This window comes from Brienomyrus brachyistius, chromosome 8 (genome assembly GCF_023856365.1).
Source record: "Brienomyrus brachyistius isolate T26 chromosome 8, BBRACH_0.4, whole genome shotgun sequence".
Classification (NCBI taxonomy): Eukaryota; Metazoa; Chordata; class Actinopteri; order Osteoglossiformes; family Mormyridae; genus Brienomyrus; species Brienomyrus brachyistius.
In genome coordinates this window covers 22764898-22775522 of record NC_064540.1, presented here as the reverse complement: position 1 = coordinate 22775522, position 10625 = coordinate 22764898, and the positions used below count along the sequence as shown (strand labels likewise).

General features: G+C 45.9%; 1 protein-coding gene across 4 annotated transcripts; it reads left to right on the top strand.

The window, feature by feature from the left end:
• Window positions 1–384: 384 nt before the first annotated feature.
• Window positions 385–7539, top strand: slc45a1 (solute carrier family 45 member 1). 4 transcript variants are annotated; one of them, XM_049024045.1, is made up of 10 exons: window positions 385–550; window positions 1330–1460; window positions 1547–1980; window positions 2054–2146; window positions 2486–2710; window positions 2824–3542; window positions 4056–4209; window positions 4305–4481; window positions 5882–6087; window positions 6440–7539. In XM_049024045.1, the coding sequence occupies exons 3-10, from the start codon at window positions 1557–1559 to the stop codon at window positions 6710–6712; spliced, it is 2271 nt and encodes a 756-aa protein (XP_048880002.1). In that variant the 5' UTR covers window positions 385–550; window positions 1330–1460; window positions 1547–1556; the 3' UTR covers window positions 6713–7539. The 4 variants fall into 4 exon arrangements, with proteins under 4 accessions (XP_048880002.1, XP_048879999.1, XP_048880001.1 ...); XM_049024042.1 differs by having other exon boundaries at window positions 1298–1460; window positions 1573–1980; XM_049024044.1 differs by lacking the exon at window positions 1330–1460.
• The last annotated feature ends 3086 nt before the right edge of the window (window positions 7540–10625 follow it).

Sequence of the window (10625 nt, the reverse complement as noted above, 5' to 3'; positions counted from 1 at the left end):
CATTTTCTGAAACCGCTTATGCTGTTCAGGGTCGGGGGGGGGGGGGGGGGCGGGGGGTCTAGAGCCTATCAAGGAGGCTACAGGCACAAGGCAGGGAACAACCCAGGTTGGAGGGGCCAACCCATCGCAGCACACACTCACACAACATTCAGGATGAGGATGAGTGTGTTTCAGATAGAGATATAAAAATACCTCTTCACGCTTGCTGGGGTTGTCATGGATACCGAATGGAAAGGACCGCCCAGACTTGGAGGTGAGAGCGCGAGGCAAGTGGATGGTACTGATACTGCGGGTTTCATCCCACATGCAGAAGAGAGGGCGGGGCCTGCCGGTGTCACGTGCACAGAGGACGGCAGAGGGAGGGGAGGAGAAGGACGGGGGGAAGGTTCGGGGACGCAGGATGAAAGCTGAGAAATGACCGCATCCGCAAAGACCCGGCGAGAGCAATTCTTAAAATGCGACCGGCAATATTGATAAAAATAAAACAATATTATAGTTATTTAGAGAAAAAAAGAATATGCTGTAATAAATGACCAGATCCCCTCAAAAGGTAATTTTCTTTCCGTTCATGTTTCATTTGCACGTCTTGTCCAGTTTAAGAACAGAGTGTTTCATTCGATTGTTCAGCCTTCACCACGCAATAATGAAAAAGCGTCAAGTCACGGTGTTTCTCCTGGCCTGTGTAACGAGGCATCATATAATTACGCAAATGAAAACGATTATTCATTTTTTTACCGTTCATGAGTGAAACTGAATCATCTTCAAGGAAATAAAGATTTATATATAGAGAAATATTTGTAGTTCGTGATCTGTGCTGAATTTGTCATTACAGTATTGAAGGAAACATTCAGCTGAGAACTGAAGACACGTAGTGGTGTACAAATAAATACAATACCAGTAAAACACATGAATGTTTCTTAGCATTCTGCTGCCTGGAAGTGCGTGGAGTTTACCTTACGACAGTCTGGGCCGCTGCATGCTTTTACCATCATATATATCACCGTTAACGTTACTGTATTCGGGTGTGGCCGGCAGTCTTTGTTATACAGTCGATTGTCGTACAATTTATAACATCTTAGTATCTTCTTGGTAGAGTTGCCGTTAAAACTTGTATATTTGCAAAAATGATCTTCTACCGTGTGGCCAAACCTTAAAAATTTGCAAAAGCCCTCATAATCAGTTTGGTTCTGTATTTATGGTTCTTGTGTGGTGGTGAGATGGTGCCGGGCTTGAGTATTGTTTTAAACAGTGCTTGAGTTGGGGATAAACAGGCGCGGGTACTCACCTTGTTACTCAGCACCAGGTGCCGGTACTCACCTTGTTACTCAGTACCAGATGCCGGTACTCACCTTGTGACTCAGAACCAGATGCCGGTACTCACCTTGAGACTCAGTACCAGCAGATACTGAGGTGTTGGTACTCTGAAGAGAATAACAAAGAGGTGCTGGTGCTGCGTGCTGGTGAGTACCGGCCCACTTCAAGCACTGGTGCTAAGTGTGTAATGGAATGAACATTTTTGAGTGACATTAGTAACGGCCTTTTTCAGTGGACAGAGAATGATGTCATCCTCAGGGTTGGTCACCCCTAGTGACCCCCTCCTGGCCAGTCCAGGGGGGGGACTGGACCCAGCGTCCGATGGAGCCTGGAGGGGATCTGTGCCCAAGACCTCCAGCTTCCAGTCATCCACCACCCGCCACCTTAGCCACCGCGCCAACAACTTCCAGAGACACCCCAAGCGGCGAAAGCTCATCCGGCCATCTCCGCCACCCCCCCCGAACACGCCATGCCCCCTCGAGCATTTGGACCTCAACGAGTTGCCTCCACGCCGTACCTTCCTGGAGCTTCTCTGCAATGGCTGCATCCTCTTTGGCATCGAGTTCAGCTATGCCATGGAGACGGCATACGTCACCCCAGTCCTGTTGCAGATGGGCCTCCCTGACCAGTTTTACAGCCTGGTCTGGTTCATCAGCCCCATATTAGGTAAACTGGGCTCGGAGGCTCCCAGGTATCCTCCCGATACACAATTGCCTCTAAATAGTCTGATCTCTTGTAGGGTTTCTGGTCCAGCCTGTTCTTGGGGCCTGGAGTGACCGCTGCACATCTCGCTTTGGCCGCCGACGGCCATTCATTCTAGTTTTGGCAATAGGTGAGGACCGTTCACCACTGAGGACCAGACCTTCATTAGCTTGGTCAGCTTTAGGGATGCAGATTTTACAAATTATTATATATTACATCAATTTATTCATAAAGAAGACACTTTTGCCCAAAGCGACATAGAAGTGAGGAAAGTGTGGTGTCAGATGGTTACTCTGTTCACCATGGGAATTGAAGCTACAACCTCCTGGATGTAGACAAGGATATTTAACCTAAGCTATTATAGAGTATTTGTTTAAATTTACTGTATGTGTTCTTTTTAATCCATCCATCCTGTGTTCCAGTAATTGTGTTACTGTAGCAGTTGAACATCTCTGTTGCTCACCTTCAGGGGCCCTGATTGGTTTAACCTTGGTGCTGAATGGGCAGGACATTGGATCCGCATGGGCTGACACAGCAGACAATCACAAGTGGGGCATCGTGCTGACCGTGTGTGGGGTGGTCCTGATGGACTTCAGCGCTGATTCTGCTGACAATCCCAGCCACGCCTACATGATGGATGTGTGCAGTCCTGAGGATCAGGACCGTGGACTCAACATACATGCTCTCCTGGCAGGTAACGTGAGGCATTTCAGAAATGATACCTAGCTGAAACTGGTGCTGGCTTGATCATTTCGTTTCGACGGTTGTCGTAAGTCCACTGTGCCCTGTGCTTCCTAATTTTCACAGGACTAGGTGGTGGTTTCGGGTACATTGTTGGTGGAATTAACTGGGACCATACAGGGTTCGGGAGGTCTCTGGGAGGTCAGCTGAGGGTCATCTACCTGTTCACTAGTGTGACCCTTGTTGTTGCCACGGCGATGACCCTGACCAGCATCACAGAGCGACCCCTGGCACAGACGCAGCCCACAAAGAATGCCAGGAATACCCTGAAAAGTCCCAACCTGCCCCTCCCTCCATCACCTCCAGCTGCCCCTGGGGCAGGCAGGGAGGAAGACGAAGAGGAGGAAGGGGACAGGCAAGGAGACAGATACCAAAGCTATATCCTGGGCCAGCCGGACCCCTTGGTTGGGTTACACCTTTGTGCCAGTCTCACCAGTCCCATTTCCCCACTGAGCCCCCTCACTCCGAAGTACGGGAGCTTCATCAGCCGTGACAGCTCTCTGACGGGCATCAACGAGTTTGCGTCCTCTCTAGGGACGTCCTACATCGACAGTGTCCTCATCGATTGCTACACGGGCCAGCAGACCCCACAGGTTCCGGAGTCGGGTGAGGCCGTGCGGGCACTGCCCCCCGGTGACACCCAACCCCTGCCTGGCCCGCCTCGGTGCGTGGCCCCGGGCATCTTGAAGCGGCCCCAGAGCCTGGCAATCCAGACAGACAGCTCGGCGGCCCCCAGTGCAACTACGGAGAATGGATGCCGACGAACTGTCACCTTCAGCCAGCAGGTTTGTGCGGAGGTGGATGGTTTTATGGATGCATAGCTTCAGGAACTATGGACCAGAAAAAAAATTTCCTTGGGTATCCCACCATGAGCAACAGCAGGGGGCAGTATAGGTTAAGTGTAGTTAAAGGTTGAGGGTTAAAATTCCATAACAGCTTTGATGTTGTACCTTTCATGGAGGTCTGCAGAGCAGCTAACATCAACTATTTTATCATAAAAGTCTTTCTGTAATTAAATGCACATTGTCAGCTGTGTCATCACATCACTACAAACATAACCTGACTTGATAGTAGTGATGGGTAAATATAGCTTTGTGAACCAATTGCTGTATTTTCTGACACCACTAGATGGTGCTCTTTCTTCAAAAATGGACTCAATTCATGCACCAAAGCAAAACAAGACCGCCATATAGAGGGACAAAAAATACAGAAAATGGTGCATGAAACTTCATTTGGCCATCACTACTTGAGAGCATATAGCATGGTTTTGTCTCACTCTGGTCCCACCACCCACACAGGTGGCAAACATACTCCTGGATGGGATGCGATATGACAGTGACCTGAGTGAGGCTACGGACACCACCGACACTCAACTCTCCATGAAGCTGCTCTGTGTCGCCATCTACAGGATGCCTCCATCGCTGCGCAGTCTCTGCACCAACCACTTCTTGGGTTAGCATGGAAAATTAAATTGTGTGAATGTGTAGTGTATCTGAAGATTTTTGTGGAAGGGAACTTGAGTGCGTGTTTGTCTGCATGCCTGGCAGGCTGGCTCTCCTTCGAGGGAATGCTGCTATTCTACACGGACTTCATGGGGGAGGCCGTGTTTGGGGGGGACCCCAAAGCCCCCCAAGGCTCTGAGGCCTACAGGCTGTACAACACTGGGGTCACCATGGGCTGCTGGGGGATGTGCATCTATGCATTCAGTGCTGCTTTCTATTCAGGTAAGGTCCATACACACACAGCACTCACAGAAAGTCTTGGCACGCTTGCTTAATTCTGTATTAATGTTGCAAATTTATTGGCTTCATAACAAACGTCCATTGATAAGCAGTATTTAACATATCTGCACATACAGCTCCGGGAAAAAAATGAGGTACCACTCTATATTTAAAAAGAATCTGCATTTTTAAATCCTGGTTTAATCCTGGTTCTGCTGGCAGAGGGCTACGCTGAGCAGCAGGTTGCTTCCAGGCTGTGTTTCTAAGACAGCAGTACACAAGAACAAGGTGAAGCAGGAGACACTGGCAGTGACCAAAAACCAACCAGGTATAGGACAAAAGAGGAAACCTTAAGTGCAGGTGTGAAGTGCACTGCTAGGACAGTTTGAATCAGGCCCGTCATGAGAAACAGAGAAGAAAATTCACAGATGCGCACCCATAAGTAGAGAAATAAGTGAAACAAAAAATTGTGCTGTGGTCTCTTCATTTCTTCCAGAGCTGTATGTTCTGCACAGATGTTTTCTTTTTATTGTTATAATTTTTTTGACTGAATCATTCATGTCCGTTCTTGTTATTAATTTTCACTGGCCCCCTCAAAGGGATAATAAAGGTAAATATTTGGTATTTTTTATTTTTGCAAAGGCGTCACTAATTAAATCGCACCCAATGATTCTTGTCAATGAGCTCGGAACAACTATAATCCACCCATTTTTCCAAACCGCTTATCCTACTGGGTCGCAGGGGGTCCGGAGCCTATCCCGGAAGCAATGGGCATGAGGCAGGGAACAACCCAGGATGGGGGACCAGCCCATCGCAGGGCACACTCATACACCAGTCACTCGCACATGCACACCTATGGGCAATTTAGCAACTTCAATTAGCCTCAGCATGTTTTTGGACTGTGGGGGGACACCAATGTACCCGGAGGAAACCCCACGACGACATGGGGAGAACATGCAAACTCCACACACATGTGACCCAGGCCGAGACTCAAACCTAGGTCCCAGAGGTGTGAGGCAACAGTGCTAACCACTGCACCACCATGCCGCCCCACAACTATAATTTGGGTTTAAATTTATTAGTACAAATGGCTTACTTTAAAACTTAAACATACACTATATGGACATGGACTGTGATTTAAAACCAATATTTTTACTGAATTACGCAAGCATCCCAAGACTTTCTGTGAGCACTGTACACAGATGATATGCATGATTGTTGCCAAGTATTGGGACACCTCCCTCCTCCCAGTCAAGAAATATGAATAGTTTGAAATATACAGGTATTTCTCAGTGAAGACAGTAACATCCGAAGATCTCAGTGTGGATTTCAGTAGCACCATCCCAGGTTCTTCTGCAGACTGGAATTCCCCTGAGCCGTGTTTCCATGTGTTCCCGCCGCAGCCATCTTGGAGAAGCTGGAGGAGCGGTTCTCGCTGAGATCACTCTATTTCTTTGCCTACCTGGCGTTCGGGCTCGGCACAGGCTTGGCCACGCTGTCTACCAACCTCTATGTGGTGCTGTCCCTGTGCGTCACCTACGGTGTCCTTTTCTCGTCTCTCTGCACGCTGCCCTACTCGCTCCTATGTGAATACTATCAGAGCCCACAGGTATGACACAACTGCCAAACGTGTGTGTGTGTGAGTGAGAGAGAGAAAGAGAGAGTGAAAACCACTATACGCAGAAGTGTCCCAACTCTCAAGAAAACAAGCACTCTTTCTTAACTGTGATTCAATGAGATAGAAATGAGAGTCAAAAGGAGGTTCCCAAAAATATATCTATACGTAACAAGCAGGTATGTGTACCTGGGTGAGGACAAGATGAGTTTAGCATATGTTCTGTAGTTATATGATAATGAAATGATAAATGTTAACATTCCTTCATTTCCATGAAGAGTACAGTACTTACTACAGTCAGCAGGTGGTTTCTGCAGCTGCCTGATAGTTTTGCTTTCATTTTCAGTTCTGTGGCTCATCTGAGGATGGAACTAGGCGTGGAATGGGCGTGGACATCTCCCTCCTCAGCTGTCAGTACTTCTTGGCCCAAATCTTGGTTTCTGTGGCAATAGGGCCCCTGACTTCACTGGTGGGCGGGGCCCAGGGCGCAATGTACTTTGCAAGCGTGATGGCATTTGTGGGCTGTGCCTACTCCTCTTTGTGCGTTGTATACCAGCTGCCCCCCTCTGAGAGCGAGGCCCCTCAGAGTGAGGTGCAGCCTCTGCTTGTGAACATCTAAGGATGCCTTCTTCTAGCTCAGCGCATATGTCATTTCTGCGATGAGCGGAATATGACCAGAAGGGTCACCAAGGGATACTAGTTCACCATTTTAAAGACAAGATCATTTAAATCATTTAGAGATACCATTTCAGAATCTCCTGTGAAATATCTATGGTGATTTTAAGGATGCCTTGCACGTATTTAAAGAAACTGGAAAGGCAATTGGAGATATGTTCACTCAAAATGATAAGAAGCTGTCTTGAAATCACTTCCTGTCTATTTAAAGAGATCTGGACATGACTTCTTGTCCATCTCAAGGTGCCTTTAAATGGACAAAGGTTTGTTTTAGGTATCTTTCATTCAGTTGTGGACATTCTTTAAACAGTCGTACGAAGATATTTTGGGAGAAAAAAAAGGCAACGTCTCTAGGTAATGGTGAGATTTATTGAAATGCCTTTAAGGATTTGTTGATGGTTTAATAATGTCTCTGAACGACTATCCACTAATTGTACATAGCCTCTTTTGGAAAGAGAGGACCAGCAGACAAACATCTATTTCTGTTTGTATGTATGTGTGTGCGCAAGTGTTTGCATGTCTGCAAAAGGTGTGCGTGAAACTGTGACTAGACACTGTATGCATACATATTTTTGATGAGTATGCATGCCTTATGAGCGTCAAACATCTGCATCTACTCTCATATTCAGATCTTTGTCTCTAGAGTCTGATGTTTGTTGTCACTGTGAGAGGGTAAGTTGCGGGCAGCATGTCCGTCCATCTCCAGGTCCACAGTGTAAAAGCAATATTAATATTATTAGTATTAAAAAGGTTTCTAGGAATTACAGAATGCAATCTACTCATATATATATATATATATATATATATATATATTCCGGGGGCAGCATGGTGGTGCAGTGGTTAGCACTGTTGCCTCACACCTCTGGGTGTCTCGAGTCTCGCCTGGGTTACATGTGTGTGGAGTTTGCATGTTCTCCCCATGTCGTCGTGGGGTTTCCTCCGGGTACTCCGGTTTCCCCCCACAGTCCAAAATCATGCTGAGGCTAATTGGAGTTGCTAAATTGCCCATAGGTGTGCCTGTGTGAGTGAATGGTGTGTGAGTGTGCCCTGTGATGGGCTGGCCCCCCATCCTGGGTTGTTCCCTGCCTCGTGCCCATTACTTCCGGGATAGGCTCCGGACCCCCTGCGACCCCGTAGGATAAGCGGTTTGGAAAATGGATAGATGGATGGATATATATATTCCATTCCCCTATATATATATATATATATATATATATATATATGAGAATTATTTTGCTCTCAGAAATTTGTACTCTTATTGGGAAGACATCAATAAGGTGTCTTCATTCCCAGAGGTACACAATACAGATAAAAATACTGTAACTTTTATTGCATCCCATTCTAAATCCATTGCCATCAATGTGGAGTCCCCCCCTTTCAGCTGCCACTCTTCTGAGAATGCTTACCAAAAGATTTTGTAGTGTGTCTGGGAATTTTTGCCTATTCATCCAGAAGAGCATTTCTGAGGTCAGGCACTGATGTTGGATGTGAAGGCCTGGCTCGCAATCTCCGTGTTCGATGGGGTTGAGGTCAGGTCAGTCAAGTTCTTTCACACCAAGCTCACCCAACCATGTCTTTATGGACCTTGTTTTGTGCACTCAGGCACAATCATGCTGGAACAGAAAAGAGCGTTGCCCAAACTGTTCCCATAAAGTTGGAGGCACAAAGTTGTCCAACTATCTTGATATGCTGAAGCATTAAGAATTCCCTTCACTGGAACTAAGGGGCCTTGCCCAACCCGTGAAAAACAACCCCATACCATTTTCCCTCCTCCACCAAACTTTACAGTTGACACAATGCAATCAGACAGGTAATGTTCTCCTATCATCCGCTAAACCCAGACTCCATCAGACTGCCAGATAGAGAAGTGTGCTTCTTTACCCCACAGAACATGTTTCCACTACTCCAAAGTCCAGTGACAGTGTGCTTTACACCATTCCGTCTGATGCTTGGCATTGCGCTTGGTGATGTGAGGTTTGCATGCAGCTACTTGGCCTTGGAAGCCCATTCCATGAGGCTCCTGCAGCACAGATTTTGTGCTGGGGTTAACGCCAGAGGAAGTTTGGAATCCAGTTATTAAATTGAATCAACAGCGTTGGTGACTTTTACATGCAATGCGCCTCAGCACTCGGTGACCCTGCTTTGTTTCCTTACTTGGTCTGCCATTTCGTGGCGGAGTTTCTGTTGTTCCTAAATGCCTCCACTTTGCAATAATACCACATACAGTTGATCATGGAATATCTTGTAAGGACGAAATTTCACGAACTGACTTATTGCAAAGATGCCATTCTATGTACCACACTTCAGTTCCCTGAGATCTTCAGAACGACCCATTCTTTCACAAATAAACCTGACTTGCATGGCTAGGTGCTTGACTTTACACATTGGTGGCAATGAGTCTGAATGAAACACCAGAATTCAACGAATAAGAGGTGTGTCCCAATACTTTTGTCCATATAGTCTTTGTTCTAGTGTCTGCATGCAGCCACATTCTTGAAGCTTGGGACTTCCTTGGCCCCTTTTCATCCCTTTGAGCAAATCTTTAACTGGTGGATGTCATACCATTCACAGCACCATGCATGTGATTGACACTGGAAATAAAATGTGTTGCACCAATGTGGACAGCTGACTGGAACAGTTTTCCAAAGATGACAAGAGTACAAATTATCTGATCACAAAAGCTTCTGACCTCTGGATTGCTCGGGTCATTGGATGTTCTGAACTCTGGTGATTTTACGGCCCTCTAACTGGTTACGGCATTGCGCTGGACTGTTTCCCCCATCTAGGAACTCCCAACATAGAAAATGTTATTAGCAGAAGTGCAATTATTATGGGCCTTGAATTAGATTGCAAAAGAACTGAACTCCTGCTAAATGAACAAAACCTCCCGTTGGACGTTTCCACCAGATTGATCACTACAGCACATGCTAACTCACTGCACCAATACGCTGGAGCTTCAGGTGCCACCATACCGCTGCACGCACAACTTCAGGAACGTTTATCATAAACAGAAAAAAATTCCCCTGTAAATGGTAGTCAGAGTTACTTTGGGTAATGGATGTTTGGATTTGTTGTCCAAAATACAGACAACTCTTGAGTTATACCTTGGGGCTCTGGAGTTTAAATGTGGTTAATCATCTCATTAAATATCGTTTCCTTTAACATTAAAGAGGTTTTCCTTCTTTACCAGCATGCTCATTTTCTGCAATTCCAAAAATTTTGTATCTCTCATGCACTTTTTCTCCTAAGACAAAAAGCCAAGTAGATATATTCCCAGATGGAAGCCAGTAGCTGTGAGATAATCTAGGACAAAAACATTCCCACCACTGAAGCCATTTTATGAGTGTTCCAGAAAATATTCTGTTTAGATAACATTATGCAGAGACTGCAGTAGACATTAGGAAAGTTCCGGTACTACAGCAGTCTTAGATTGTATGATTTTGGGTTGTTGTCAAGAACGTTTAATTGCCTAATAAGGAAAGCATTCTGTGGCTATTCAGTACGGTTTGAGCTTTATGAAAAAGGTAGTTTTATAACTTGCCATTAGAGGGCAGTATTAGCAGATCTCGATTTTCGGTAGAGGCTAAATCTAGGAGTATCAGTCTTAACAGACGAATTATCTGAATGAAACAAATAACATTCCCCTATAAAGCACAACATGCTTCACTCTTTTGGGATGAAACATCAAACTGCCAGTCACTATAATCATTCTGTCCTGTTCCTGAAAATAGACTGCTTTTACTTTTGCACTAGCCCAAACTTTGCTACAAGCAACTCCTCAATGGGAACATGAAAGGATAGTTGTACCGAGATCTCATCACATGACCAAAGTATAGGTAATAAATTTGACACACAAA